The sequence below is a fragment of the Kogia breviceps genome, chromosome 7 (genome assembly GCF_026419965.1).
Source record: "Kogia breviceps isolate mKogBre1 chromosome 7, mKogBre1 haplotype 1, whole genome shotgun sequence".
Lineage (NCBI taxonomy): Eukaryota > Metazoa > Chordata > Mammalia > Artiodactyla > Physeteridae > Kogia > Kogia breviceps.
The window spans coordinates 47,550,363-47,565,454 of NC_081316.1; the positions used below are offsets into that span (position 1 = coordinate 47,550,363).

At 48.0% G+C, this 15,092-nt stretch overlaps 1 protein-coding gene across 5 annotated transcripts in view; it reads right to left on the bottom strand.

Moving 5' to 3' along the window:
• Nucleotides 1-390: 390 nt before the first annotated feature.
• Nucleotides 391-15,092, bottom strand: part of AMOTL1 (angiomotin like 1) — a 170,126-nt gene continuing 155,424 nt past the window's right edge. For all 5 annotated transcript variants that reach the window (XM_067038265.1, XM_067038269.1, XM_067038268.1 and 2 more), the window contains 6 exons: nt 14,893-15,042; nt 8,934-9,124; nt 4,884-5,009; nt 3,572-3,798; nt 1,983-2,258; nt 391-883 (listed from right to left, as the gene is read on the bottom strand). In XM_067038265.1, the coding sequence (XP_066894366.1) occupies nt 777-883; nt 1,983-2,258; nt 3,572-3,798; nt 4,884-5,009; nt 8,934-9,124; nt 14,893-15,042 (1,077 nt within the window). In that variant the 3' untranslated portion in view covers nt 391-776. The remainder of the gene's footprint in view (nt 884-1,982; nt 2,259-3,571; nt 3,799-4,883; nt 5,010-8,933; nt 9,125-14,892; nt 15,043-15,092) is intronic.

Sequence of the window (15,092 nt, forward strand, 5' to 3'; positions counted from 1 at the left end):
CTGTCATGGCTTGTTGCAAGAGGAAAAAAAAAAAAAAAAAAAGAAGGAAAAAAGGGTAAAATTAAAGAGTATGAAGCAGAGACAGAGGTGAACTCAGAGAAGTGAGGGAGGATAAGCACCAAGACCAGAAAGCTCCCACATCCTGTTTAGAAAATACTGCTCAATCCAGAAAAGCTAAGAAGTCCAAAGCAAGCAGGTAATGAGGTGAAGATGGCCTTTGACATTCCCCATCACCCTGGACATTTCTCCTCCCTGCCACACCCACACACATTCACAGGACACCCCATGGAGGGCACAGGTAATATTACGTTATATCAAGACGGACTCTCCGAGATTTCTAGGAGGTTCTTCTCAAACAAAACAAGCTCAGAGGCAAGGAGAATGGGCGTATTTCAAGGAAGATCCATGCTCAGGTTTATCTGTTTATAACCAGAGAATGGGTGTACACAGACCCTCCCCAAGAGACAACATTTTCTGTACAACAGAAAAATTCCATTTCCTATTTCTTCTTTGTTTCCAAACCTACATGCATCTTCTCTCTTCCACCCTATGCAGTAAAAATCCACAACATCCTCTTCATTTTCAGTCATGTAGGTCTCCTGTTTCTGTTTTGTTTTGTTTTTAATATTTATAAAAAGTGGTCTCGTTAATCTGAAAATCTGATCAGTTCAAATCATTCCTGATCTCCCATCCACAACCTTCTTGATCTTTCTTTCTCTTTGCCACGTTCCTTGCTTGTCAATGTTCTGTTGCAAAATTCAACAGGGATGCCGGTGTTAGATGAGAACTTCCATCATCTCCCCGTCAGGGAACTCGGGCTTGTGGAGCAAGCTGCTGACGCGACCTTTGTGGTCAGGTGACTTCCCATGGCCAGGAGAATTCTCTGCCAAACAGAAGGGACACGTTAGCAGCCTGTTCCCCTGGAGGAGCACAGCCTTCCCAGCCCTCTCTAAAACAGAACCATTTAAGTACCACCCCTCACCATCGGTGCACGCAGGTTAAGGCCGTAGTGCCCAGCCCACGGTGGACCAAAGCTAAATGACTGGCCCTGGGATACGGACACGAAGAACAAACTAGGACGTGATGGGAGAGGTCTGAGTGGGTGAAAGTGGCATCGGGACTTTGCGCGGAGCCCTCAGCCCCACTCTCCTCCTCTCCTCTAAACTATCAAGTGCACGCCACGAGCCAGGTCCTTCTCACATGTTCCTTGCCTTCCTTCCAAAAGAGCATCCCAAGAATTAAACCTCCGAAAATAACATTGTGTTTACTTGTCTATTTTGGAGGATGAACACAGGGAACCCCTTTGGAGGAAACAGTTCATTTATGTCCAGTAGCTCCCACCTCCTCCTCACCCCATGACAACGAACAGTCCAAAGCCAAGTCTATTCTTTCCATGGATACTTCTGGACTCATCGCCAAGCTCCTCCTAAGCTGTTTTCTCCTAAATATTTGACAGCAACTCCTTAGAACTGGCCTGAGTACTGGGCCAGTTCACCTATTTTAAATCTACCTTCTCCTTCAATCAGGAGGAGCTCTCCACCCCGAATCCTTGACGAGTTAACACCCTGAAGGCAATGTCTTTGTACCTGATGCTCTTGATGGACCTGGTGCCTGGTACCGGCTCCCGAACATACTGGGGGCGGGGGGTGGGGGGAACTAATTCCCTAACATCCCCTGGAGGGTCTGTTTGCACACCTTCTGGGGAAGGGCTAGTTACAAAGCATACCCTAAAAGGACAGATGCAACTTGTGGACTCCTTTAAATGGTAATAAGTTAGGAGTCTCTACACACATTTTAATTCCAGAATAATAAAGGGCATACAGAGCCTAAGTGCATTAGGGTAACCATAATCATAAGATAACCCGTAAAGTGAGAGGTGATTGGTAGCCCTGCTCCCTCCCCAGCTCAGCAAAAGCCTCCCCCTCTCAGGCCACGGAGCCCTGAGGATCCCCGGAGCGTGAGAGGAGGCAGGGACCTCATACCCAGCTTCTCTGCCGTGCCCTTGGCCGCTGGGTGCTTCAGGACCGGGCTGTTGGAAGGGGTTCCGCTCAGCCGGCCGCGCGTGGGCAGGGAGGCCACACTGGGCCAGAAGAGCTCGGCGCTCTTGTCTGTCTGTGTGCTGCTGTCCTTGCTGCCTGTCTTTGCGTGGGCGCTGCTGGCCGAGGTGACAAGGGCCGCAGGAGATAGCGCTGTGGCAGGCGGCGTGGGCAGCACAGGGGTGGATGCGTGTTCGTGGGGCTCCTTCCCCAGCAGCAACCCTGTGGGCGTGGAAGGACAGCTTTTTCAATGCCATTCTTTAAAAACAAAACCCAAACACCTAGTCTGGGGCGGGGGAGGAGCTGTCAAGTAAATTGGTTCTAATATAACATGACAAATGATAGGATACTACTATTCTCAGGGTGCTATGGAAGAATGGCCTCTGCCAGGGAGGTTTCTATGGGAGCTGAGCACATTCAGACTCCCATACCAGGCTGCCTGGGCACCGCTTCCAAGGCTCTCTAACTGGGGTGGGGAGTTAAGTGTCCTTGGGAGGGTCTTTGAAGATCCCAGATGCTGTCCACACACGTCCTCTTTGAAGTGCACTTCCTTGGAGGGCAGGGGCTGCAGAAGTAACCCATGGGGGAACTTCAAACAGAGATTGTGGCTGGGTGCCTTTGATCACCCCAAGTCTGTCACGTTTGTTCTGGAAGCTCTTATCCCCTTTGGCACGAAGCAGCCAGGCTCCTCTGGGGTTCTGTTTTGAGAAAAACAGGCTCTCGGCTCCTTAGATAAACAAAACACATTCTGAGCCGGGGAAATGCATCAAAGAAGGGCCAGGCCCCTGGGGTTGCGGAGTGCCGGGGACAAGAGCGGAGGATGCGTGTCAAGGAGCGCTGCCTGCGAGCCGGGTGGCTCTGCCGCTTCTCTCCAGACCCAGCCAGCCCCCGTCACCCCAGGAAACGTGTTCATGGCTGAGACCACGTTTGCAGAACTCTCCTCAACATTCTGCCTGTGTAACAACAATCCAACAAAACCACCGCCACCAGAATTCTGCACTCGAGAGCCCTGCTTCCCAAGCGCTTTCTCTCCATTATCTCATTTTGCCCTTGCCATGACCCCATGGGGTACAGCAGGGCAGACACCTCCAGACTCCACCCTGCTCTGCAAGACACAGAAGCAAGAGGTGGAGCAGTTTTACCGCTGGTCTGGGGCAGAGACAAACTCAGAGGCCTGAGGTCTCTGGGGTTTTCCCATTAGAACATTGTACAATTAAGGGTCACCTCTGCTTTCAACAATAATGATGATAATTATGATGTGAATCAACCTGTGGTTAACAGCAACTCTGGTGGGGTGGTCTTTGCTTCCACCACCAAAGTGTGATTGATTATCATGAGTAAACTGAGACTCGTGAGTACTCAATATTTCTGCTTTCACAAGGGTGTCTGAACTCCTTTGGCCAGATGAGGTGCCTCTCAATGTTTGTGTGGCTCCTTCTCTTCAGAGCCTCACCTCAGGAGGGGCGGGACTTGCCTGAGGGGGCGGGGCTCACCTGGGGAGGGGAGGGGCTAGCCTGAGGAGGGGCGGGGCTCACCTATGCTCCCCTTCCAGGTCTTCTCCTCCTTCCTCTCCTCGGCTAACTGGCTGCTGGTGAGCGAGGTCTGGCGGGAGTGAGTCCCAGTGGCTGCAGCGATGGACGGGACAGAGCGAGCGGGCCGCAGGCTGGAGGAGTCCGTCTTCCCGGCGTCTTTACGGGATCGCTGCTGGAGGACCTTAATCATGGCATCCTTCTCTATGATTTTGGCATGGAGATTTTTAATACTGTGTACAAAACAAAACAGTCATGATCAAAAGCCATTTGGCTAGAATAACATGAACATTTCTCTCAGGATGCCCGGGGACTTTAATTATAATTGAAGGACAGAGAGTTAAGCGCAGTATAAGTCTTCAGTTACAATCTCCAAATTGTAGAAGACGGATCTTTTGTAGTAGCTGAAAAGGGTGCACCTTCTCTGGCCCCTCAGGAGACTCTGGGATGTGCTGGGACCCCAAGGACACACAGTTTGAGTGACCATGGCCACCCAGCAGGGACCTCCTGGACTGAACTGTGTCTAGGACCGTGGCAGCAGGAGGCATGGATAAGCAGTAGGAAAGCACACAAACTCAAGGCTCACACAGGGTGGGCTGCTCAGGAGAGATCATTTCCCTATTTTCTGAGGAAACAAAAAATAGACGGACAGGTTTTCTGTGAGAAGATGATGTTTTCCTCCCTGAAGGTCAAAGATGAGAATCAGAAAACACATGAGTTCTTTTCACAACCCAAATAGTAACTTGCTGAGCTTACCAACGACTCAGCCACTCAGTCCTATTTTCACATCTGCAAAATGAGAAGCTCAGCTTCCCAGGGCTCCGTGGGGAGGGCTGGGGAGAGTGGCAGGCTAGCTCCATTATGTCACCAAGCCTGCTGGATGTCTTGTTTAGTCCATGAGAAGAATGCATTAGCTATATAAGTTCTTTATTTCTGGCTGGAATATATAAATCCTGGCTCAAAATCTCTGAGGCTTTGGAATATGATGTTTCCCCTGTCCAGCTGGTAATGTCTAGAATGTTGTAGAGACAGACACCCAGAAAACACACGGGCATCTAAATTCTTGTTATTAGCCTCTATCTTAAAACCTGCATCTGACGTGAAATTAGCCCCGGGAGACTTCAGGCTCCAGGCCCGTTGCTGAGTAGACTCTTTCCCTTCTCTCTGGGGCAGGGTGTGAGGGAGAACTCAAGCTTGAAGCTGTTCAGAACAGGAAAGGGCTGCAGTGTGAGTGCAAACATCAGGCTGGCGGCCCCGCTGGGGTCTTGAGGTAAGCGCCCAGAGTGGAGCCTGGTGGCCGCGCACAGCTGTCCCTTACGTGTACTCCATGTCCTGACATCTCCTGGTGGCCTGCATCACCTCCTCCTCCTCCTGCCAGATGTGGGCCTCCAGCGAGCTCTCGCCATAGCTGCCGTTCCTCGAGTGGTTGATCATCGTGGTGTCCCTGGCAACACAGGATGCACACAGGGAATGATGCCAGACCTCGTGGGGAGGGGTCCAAGGGTGCCACACTAAAAAATATCTCTCCACAGACTCCTTCACCCCTTGCCCTCTCCTAAATCCTGGCCAATTCTCTCCCTAAATTGCTAGAACTAAGATAGTATCTAAGGAAAACAAAATAAAACCCCCAAATCCAAATTCCCCACCTCTTCTACTAATGACACTGAATTCCAAGCTATGTGGCATGCTCTGAATACGAACACTACTGCACATCTACAGGTTTAACCTACTGACATGTGGATACTGATATTACCATAATGGTTAGTATTTCTATGCTTGTAATCTTTCATACTCACTTCTCCTTTCTCAGTCTGAGTTAAAGTTTTATTTCTATTTCTCACCCATATAGCAGCTATTTCAAGTATTTTACAGTAAATGGGGACTCAGTAAATCCTTGAAACGGAGACTGGCCCTCCTGGACAGCGAGGCTCGGGCTGAAGTCCCCTTCACGTTTGCATTAGAGCTCACCGCTTTTATGAGACCCTGCCTGGGATTCAGCTCCGTTCAGAGTCACAACCGTGCTGGGCAACAGGGCACAAAGATGAAGAAGACACACACCCTGTCCTTGGGAAGTCCAGTCGAGTGGGTAGAGTGAGGGGCGGGACAGAGGGAGACTGCAAAGCAGTGCAGACTGCAAAGCACTGCAGTCAGATGCCTGACTGAAAACCACGGGCCAAAGGGAACGGTTCCTCCTGCCACTGGTTTTGTCAATTTAATTACTCCTAATTAATGACAACTGGTAAAAATAAGATAATTGTGCCATCTAAGTGATCCAAGTATGTCTTAGGCTGAAAGGTCCAATAATGTCTCTGATCAGTGAATCTTAAACTAGTAAGAAATCATCCAGCCAAATATTTCAAATCCCTTTAACTTCATACTCGTGTTACAATAATATTCATATTTAAAATCTTACAGCTCTTTTCTAGAACACCCAAAAAAGCAAAAAAGGGGGCCCTTCTTTTGTCTCTTTTAACAACAGCTATCCATGAACGAGCATTTCCTTCATGCCTGGGCCTGGATGAAGCGTGCTACCCGTGGTATCTCATTTAGTTCTCTCAGGAACTTGTGCAGGAGGCATTACTATCCTCATTTCACAGAGGAACAAATGGGTGACTTTGCAAGAACACCCAGTTAGTGAAGGTGGAAAGGGATTCAAATCCAGATATCTCTGACTCCAAAGTCCATGCCTGTAACCATCACTCTATGCTCCCACGTTTCCTGTATCTTTATGAAGAAGGCCTCAGCAAAGGTACATGAATGATAAAATAAACCAATGAAGAGGGCACATGTGAGAATGTGGCTAAGTGCAAACTGACTGAAAACCAATCAGAAAGCCAAATAACACAGAAAACCAGCAAAATGCTTTAAACATACTGACAACATTATAAATTCACTGCCTGGTACACAAAAATCATCAATATAGGAATTAGTGGCCAGAAACATTTTCAACTGATTTATTTTTGGAGAATTTACGTAGAGCTGGAAACAAATTTAAAAATTCATGTTTATACTGTCAAGGATGGCAGGTACAACTAGCTGAAAATGACTTCAAAGGTAAATACACACAACTCTCAGCAAAATATTACATTTCTTTGAAATGCTCAAAAAGTTTCAAAAGCTTCTCCACCCACACATAATAGGCCCAGCCTCTCAATCTTCTGATCAGTGGTGCCAAAATGCACCAAGATGGCAAAATCAGTTGGTATACAAATATCACACTGCCTGTAAACATGAAGTATGTAGCAGTAGCTGAAAAGTCACAAAACTAATGGCTGGAAATAGCCATTTTTACCAATTTTTATGCAGCCATTTAGATCTAGGCAATAAGAGCTTAGAATTTTGACCTTTCTCAAAAATTCTTCAGTTTCCTTTTCTCCCTTTTTGTCAACAGAAAAGCAATGCTAAACTGTAGAGGTCTTCTTTGAAAAGAACATTAAGATTGGAGCTAAAAACATGACCTCCTCTGAACTGATTTTTCCCAAGACTGTGGGAAGCAGTGGTCAGTAGTGGGGAGGGTAGTTCCCCGTGGAACTATTAGATGCTCAATAGATACATGTGGAAGCAAAGAATGGGGGAAGGCAGGGATGGTGGAAAGTGTCCCCATCCATCCATCCATCCATCCATCCATCCAAGACTTCAAACAGAGCAGAGGAGGAGAGCAACGGGGATGGGTAAATCCCAAAGGATTATTCTCTGAGGGCAAGAGGTGTTTCCCCTGCTGGAAGGATGATGGCCAAGGCTGGGCCTAGCACTGTGAGTGGGGCTGACCATCTGTGCGCTCTGGCTGGTTCTACTCACGACATCCCCCCACCCCCATCCTGTGCCCAACCAGGAGTCTCATGCCTCAGACCAGTTCATTCCCCTACTTCTTTTACATTCAAGTCCCATTCGTCCTAGGACCCCAAGCATGCATTAATCTGATAAATCAAAAGAGCTGAGACAACAATGACCCATAAAGGCCCTGGGTCATGCTTCCAAGGTAACGCACTTACATTGTTATTGGAGCTTTACTGTCCTCAGCCAGGGGAATACGGACTGGTTTCCTGCTCATAACCAGTCAAGAATTATAATTTCCATTTCAGAAACTAGGTAATTTCTGAATAAAGTGACACTCAGAAAGCCTGGTGCAGTCACACACCTATAGTCCGCAGCAGAGGGACGATTCAATGCTCAATATATTGAATAACTTATTGGTGAAAAGCAGGGCTGGTAGAACGCACAGCCACGCAAGTCAGGCGAGGTCCAGCAGTCGAGGGAAACTACCTGCTTATTCAGACAAAGGTAGAGCTTAACGGGATTATTTTGTGAATTATCGAGCATTTCGAGCTGATTTTTAAAGAAAAAGTAAGGCTGTGTGCTTACAACAAAGGAAATAAAGCAACAGAGGTAATAACTGACAGCAGCAGAAAACGACTGCAAACCAGGTGAAATCAGGCTTTAAGTCAGACAAATTTCAACACTTACTACCAGTGTGATCTGGAATAAACGACTGCATCTTTCTAAGCCTCATTTCTTCACCTACAAAATGAGGATAATAATGGTTCCCACTCTCAGGGCTGTTATGAGGATTGCATATTCGTGTCTGGTCCATGAAATATACCCACTGTTTAAAAGAGCATAAAGTATACTTTCTCAGCATCATTCTTAAAGACCACATAGCACTCCGCTGTGTGGATGGAGTTTAAATTATTGAATGAATACCTCTTGTTGGGCTCTACGCTATTTTAAATGTATTGATGTTTTCAACCACACTGGGGTAAAAATTATATAACTTCAGGCCCTTATATAATATAATGATTTCCTTAAGATAAATGTCGAGAACTAGAATTTTGGAACCAAAGGAAAGGTACATATTGCCAAAATCATCCTCTGAAACATTATACCACTTTGCTCTCCAACTAGCACTACAGCCACTTTATAGTTTTTTCTTTTAATTTTTTAAAAAATGAAGATGTTGGGGGTAGGAGTTTATTAATTAATTAATTTATTTTGGCTGTGTTGGGTCTTCGTTTCTGTGCGAGGGCTTTCTCTAGTTGTGGCAAGCAGGGGCCACTCTTCATCGCAGTGCGCGGGCCTCTCACTATCGCAGCCTCTCTTGTTGCGGAGCACAGGCTCCAGACACGCAGGCTCAGTAGTTGTGGCTCACAGGCCTAGTTGCTCCGCGGCATGTGGGATCCTCCCAGACCAGGGCTCGAACCCGTGTCCTCTGCATTGGCAGGCAGATTCTCAACCACTGAGCCACCAGGGAAGCCCGGGTATAGTTCTTTTTAACTGCTCTCACTCCCTGGGACGCATCCCTGAACCCCTTTGGACACTCTGTGTTTTTCCAGCTGTGCTTTTCCGAGCAGCACAGCTCCACGGGGCTCACCTCTCGGCCGCTGCAGTGGCTGCAGCGTTCATGGCGAAGTGCCGGATGGCGCTCTCCTCTACGTACTTCTGCTCCCACTTGGTCATGTCAGCCTCCAGCGCCAGGATCCGCTCTTCCTTCTCCCTCACGAGTTCCATGAGGGCCGGAGCATTGTATTCCGGCAGGCTGGCTGGCTGGCCGTTTCCATGTTTCTGGAGATGCGAAAGAAGTAACATCCTGATGCTGAATCGGGGCTATAAAGTGGACCCTGGGTGGGCAGAGTTACCCACGTTGAGCACGCACGGTTCACCCAGATCCTGCAGCACATTCACACCCTTGGCTCCCTCTCCAGCACTGATGACCCAAATGGGGGTGGATTCTGACACCATCAACCTCTATCCCCACTTCCTCTATCTCATTTAATTCTCCGGGAGCTCTATAAAACAGAGAGGATTATCCCAATTTTACAGATGGAAAAACCAAGCTGCTGAGAGATTGAATGAACTATTCCTTGTCTCTAAGCTGATCAGTAGCAGGGTCAGGGTTCAAACCCGAGTCTGTCTGCCTATATCCAGCTTTGCATGACAGGAAGTGGCTTGTCCAATGTCTTGCAGTTAATTTATACCAAGAGCCAGAACAGGAACAAAGTTTGGCCTCCAGGTCTAGGGTACTTTCTCCAGAGTTCAAGGAAGTGATTCAGCTGTTTGCTTCCCCTGAGGCTGGGAGATACAATGTGAAGGCACAGGATGTGGGAGTGAGATGCCTTAAGGGCATGCTTGCCCAGCCTCCCATCTGGGAAACAGAAATTAAGACCTGCCTCAGATGGAAGCCCAGCAATCAAATAGGATGATAAACATGAAAGCACTTAATACACTTTAAAGGGCTAACCAAAGTACAGTGCTACCAGAAAAACCTCTAAGGCAAGTCAAGCTCATTTTCCAACCCTTTCTCTCCATCTGTGTCCAGAAGAGAGAAGTGTTATTCAGATAACACAACACAAAGAGTCTGTGTTATCTGAATAGCTCATGAGCTGAGGATATTCACTTTTCAGATTTTCTCCCTTCTAAATCAGGGATACTATTTCCTCTAAACAGATGACTTAGACGACGAGGAGGTTTGACTTCTGGCCAGTGGTGGAGATGGGTCATCTAGGGAACTCAGGGTTAGGAGACCAGTCGGGCCTGAGCTACTCAAGGGGAGAACGATTTCATCCCAGCACTTCTCTGTCCTGGGACATGCATTCTCTTCCTATTTCCCAGTGATCACAAACTTTAAATGCAGAGTTGTTTGCAAGGTGAGAGGTACCTTTCACCATGAACCACATAAATTACCCAGAGCAACAGCTGGGCATTTGAACTGCACTGCTGGAACCTAATACCACCAGACAGAAGAGAACAAACGGGCCTATGGGCTTTTTGTAAACCATGTGCTTCTATTTGATTCTTGAAAGCTACAAATACAAATTATTCTAGGATCCAGTGGTAGCTTGCCAGTGGCCAACATTTAAGCCAGAATAGAGTGGAAAGCATGTATCTGTCCTCATCAGCCTGCATAGGAAGTCACTGACCCCATCAAGCCAGGCACCTGGCCTCAGGGCAGGAGGACAAACAAACCAGTCCACTGAAATGAGAAACTACCCTGTTTTTAGAAACTTTCCAAGAAAAAGATCCCACAGCCTCACTTAGCTGCCATCTATGGCATCTATGGTTTCTATCCAAATCCCTTGTGTTGCTATCTCGGCTGGTGACCTGCTCAGGTCCTTAACAGCTGTTTAAATAAATGCAAGAATTTAGACACTCAAGAGTTCAGAGATAGCACAGTCTAATGGGTACGTACATTGCCCAGAAAAACAGATTAAGGGTCAGGCAGGCCAGCTTTTGCTGCCTGTTCAGCTAGTCACCAAATATTTACTAAGCATGCACCCTGTGCAGGGGATACCACAGTGAACAATACAGATAAAAATCTCTGCCCTCAGCATGTTCACCTGTGAGAAAGGCTTAAATTTGCTACATGACCTTGGGCTGGTCTCTTAGCTGCCTTGGGCCTTGTTTTGCCCTTCAAGAACATCTCCCACCCCCACCCCCACCCCCCCTCCCGGCCTTCTTTCTTCTACCTCCTAAGACTACTGTGGAAGTAAGATGTGAAAATTACTTTCAGCTCTTTTCCAGAAAGAAAAGATTGTGAGTTCTTAAAAATGTTAATTTCCCTTCCTCTTTTACCATTATTTCTATTTCACTTCCCCCCACCTTCTAATAATGCTTAAGTACCACACTTTGCCTCCAAAACTAGAGGGAGATTACTTCTAATAACAGAACCTGTTCATTGAGAGCTGCTCTTTCCTGCTGGTCCTAGTGTCCTGACCTATCTTCCCTCTCTGCCCTTCTCAGTCCAGCCACACTTGCCACTTTTTTTTTCAATGGGATTGTTAAAGTTGGAGTAATTTGGGCACCAAAGATGCCCTAAGCCACCAAATGACTCTGAAGGTAATGAAGAGAAGAATAGCAATGATAGGTATTCTTCCTTCACCAAGTGCTAAGTGTCAGACACTGTGTAATGTGCATATTTTCTTATTTTTAGTTACAAGTATACGGTAAATATAATTTATGTGCCCCATTTTAGAGACAAGGAAGTGAAGACTAGGAAAGATTCCTTTCGTAGTAGGAGGAGAAGGCAGCCTAACCCCCAAGCCTGTGCACGATCCCATGCCACTCTGCTCACCTCCAGCTTACCCACCCTTCTGGAAGGTTCCAGAAGGAATAACTTACAGGAGTAACTGGAGCTCACTTGGGGGCTCTGTGTGGAGAGGGTCGGGTGGAGAGGCTCAGCTGTCCTGGCGTGGGTCTACGGCAGAGCCCTTGTGTGGGGTGTTGACTCATAAGTGCTCTAAGCTGTTCTCTCAACGGTCCCTTCAGAATGATTCTCTATGAGAAGAGGCAGGCAGTGTGGTCTCACTGCTTTGTTGAGGAGAGAGATGACAAGGGGCTTTATTTATTTTGTGTGACCTCAGTATGCCTTCTAATGGGGTCAGATAAATGCCTCGGTGACACGGGGATGAAGGAGCAGTGTGCAAGGTGGGTTGCCCACATCTGGGGTGGACACATGTGTGAGCTCCTCAGGGTATAGGAGGAAGCAGATCAGAGAGGCAGAGTTTCTCGGGTGACCCCACGCTCCAGAGCGGACGCTGGTCATCCCTGCTGGGGGCCAGCAGAACTGTGATCGCCACACTTGTCCACAGACTCCAGGCAGGAGTTGGAACAAACTATAGTATCGGCCACATGGAACTCTTAAGGTATTTTGGTGGACTTCTTTGTAACAACACTTTTGTCTTTTCTGGTTATAGAATAATGTATGCTCATTGGTAAAATGAGAAAATGAAGTATTAAAGGAAAAAATAATACTCATCTTTTTAATGAGTAGGCAAAAGCCGGGAACTCCCCAAGTGCCTTTCCTAACAGAGGAGACAGATTAACACTCTCATTAAAAAACAACTGTAATAGGGGCTTCCCTGGTGGCGCAGTGGTTGAGAATCCGCCTGCCGATGCAGGGGACACAGGTTCGTGCCCCGGTCTGGGAAGATCCCACATGCCTCGGAGCGGCTGGGCCCGTGAGCCATGGCTGCTGAGCCTGCGCGTCCGGAGCCTGTGCTCCGCAATGGGAGAGGCCACAACAGTGAGAGGCCTGTGTACTACAAAAAAAACAAACAACTGTAATATTATTTTAAAGAGATGTTGGGCAGCAAAGTTCTGTTTAAAGATTGTCTCCCCCCTCTTTGGTCTCACGTCAGCCGTACACAGTTAGCCGTACACAGCTATCAGCTCCCGAAGACAAGTCCAAAATGCAAGCCACGTAATTCCCCAGGAGAGCCCTGATTCTAAAACTTCTGTCCTCCACAGGCAGCTGAAATCTGACAGCATCCTTTACAAACAGTGGGAAAGTTGTGTTTGCTGCTCTGAGGGAAAAAATGGGCCTGAGTGTGTGTGGGTCTGAGTGTGAATACAGGAATGGTCCTCTGTGGCAATAGAGAAATTTTTCAAATAATGCTTCCTTCACATTTCTTCTTGATACACAACGCGGATAATGGAGTTGAGTCTGGTTTCTTTCACCCCCCCCCCCTTTTTTTTTCTTAAAGAAAAAGACATCTTGCAAAACTAAATGTTGATGATGATGTACAGGAAGACATTCTTACACATTTTGGATAAACTGGTATATTTACTTTGTAGAGTGATCTGGCAATATCTAGTGATGTTTAGCATATGCATTCGTTATCCAGAAATCCCATTTTTAAGTATATCCTCTTGGGAAGCTCTTACATTTTTTTTGCAAGGAGACATGTAAAAAGGCAGCTGATTAGAGTACTGCCTACAACAGCAATGCCACTGGCACAAATCCCAAAAGCAATCAATGGGAGAGATATAGTTTAGAATACATATAGTAGCTGAAATGAATGAAAAGTCTGTTTTCATAGCACTCAAAATAGAAGATCCAGGTCAGGGATAGGTAATGTAACTATAGGGTGTGGGTGGCACATTAACTGGAAAAGAACATTCTTTTTAGCTCTAAATACTGAGATGTGCCCATTCTGCGAGCCAAAGACTCATAAATACCCACCAGGTGCCAGCACAGTACCAGACACCAGACAGCCTGCCCTCCCGTTGGTTAACTTAAGATCTCAATAACTGAGCAACAGAAAAAGGCTGAAGGGTGGCCCTGAAATGCCAGAGAATGCAGCACAGGTTAGAAGGATCAGAAGTCCAGAGACAGACTCACTTTTCCCTGTGAGCTATCAACTAAGCCAAGTTGGTAGGGGTCTGGGTGGGCTCCTTGATTTTCTGGGCAATCTCGCTAACACCTCCATCTCCAGCCGAGTACACACACCCAGAGGGAACTGTGTGCGCTGCCATGAGAAAGGGCTGAGCTGGCCAGAGCATATGCTTTCAAGTGTTTTCAAGTGTTTCAACCATAACCACTATGGCCTATCCACCAGATAATTCCATGGAGTCCTGTCTCGCATTTCCCTGGTTCCAAACTTAGAGCACACCCTTTACCAGCTGCATAGAGGGCTTTGCCCACCACACTGGCTGAGGACACACCAGCAGCCCTTGACCCGCTTGTAACGGAGCCCGGCCCAGCTATAGGACTTCTCTTGCCAAGGTCCACGAGGACCCTAGGCTGGGGTGTTTTACTCTGAGTTTATTTGTAGCTTAATTACATGAACAGCTGTTACCAGGAGAAACAGGCAGAGGCAGAAGAAGGAGCTTATGGCCAATATTATTTTCTAGGGATAGTCCTGACTCCTTCCTGTCCTTTACCTCTGAAAACTCACTGATGATCAGGTCCTCCCAATTTCACCCCCGTTCTAGGTCCCCCGTGGATTCCCACTGTCACTACACCCTAGATGACACTAACAGCCTTCAGGCTGGCCTCCCTGACTTCAACGTCTGTTCCTCCAGCCCCTCCTCTGACACGACCAGAGGGCTCCTCCCCTGATCTTACAGGAAAAAAAAAAATCCAGTCTCTCAACCTGACCAAGAGCCCTCCACAAACTGGCCGTTGCCTCCAGCTGGTATGCTCCCCCAGCTGGCTGCCCCCAGCTGTCCTGGACCCACCATGTGCCTCTCATCTCTCTCCTCCGTGCATACTCCTCCTCTACCTCTGACGCTTCCCCCAGAATGGCCAACAAACTCATCCTTCGAAGTCCAACTCAAATATCCTCCGCTATGAAGCCGTCTGCACTCGCATTCCCCCATACCCAGCCCCCAGGGGTCACCACTTTCTCCCTGTCAAGACGTTTGTCTTTCCAGTGAGTGGACTTAATGGCTCCTCCACTGGCCTCTGTGCTGGACCCGGGAGGACAGCAAGCTCTCGGTCACCCCCGAATCCTCAGGGCAGAGCGCAGAGCCTGGCGGGAAGCAGGTGGTCGGCTCCGTGGCGTTCGCAGAACGCATGCGCCAGACTCCGAGGGCCCCGCCCCGCCCCTCACCTGCTGGGTCCTCAGGGCGTCCAGCTCCCTCTCCAGCCAGGTGCGCAGTCTCCGCTCCATCTGTTCCCGCTTCTCGCAGGCGGACTGCAGCTGGGTCAGGGCTTGCTGCAGCTTCTCAACCTTCTCCACGTATGCCTGCTTCTCTCGGAGCTGGGCGGAGGAGGAGAGTAAAAGGGAAGACGGGATTTAGACAGTGATCC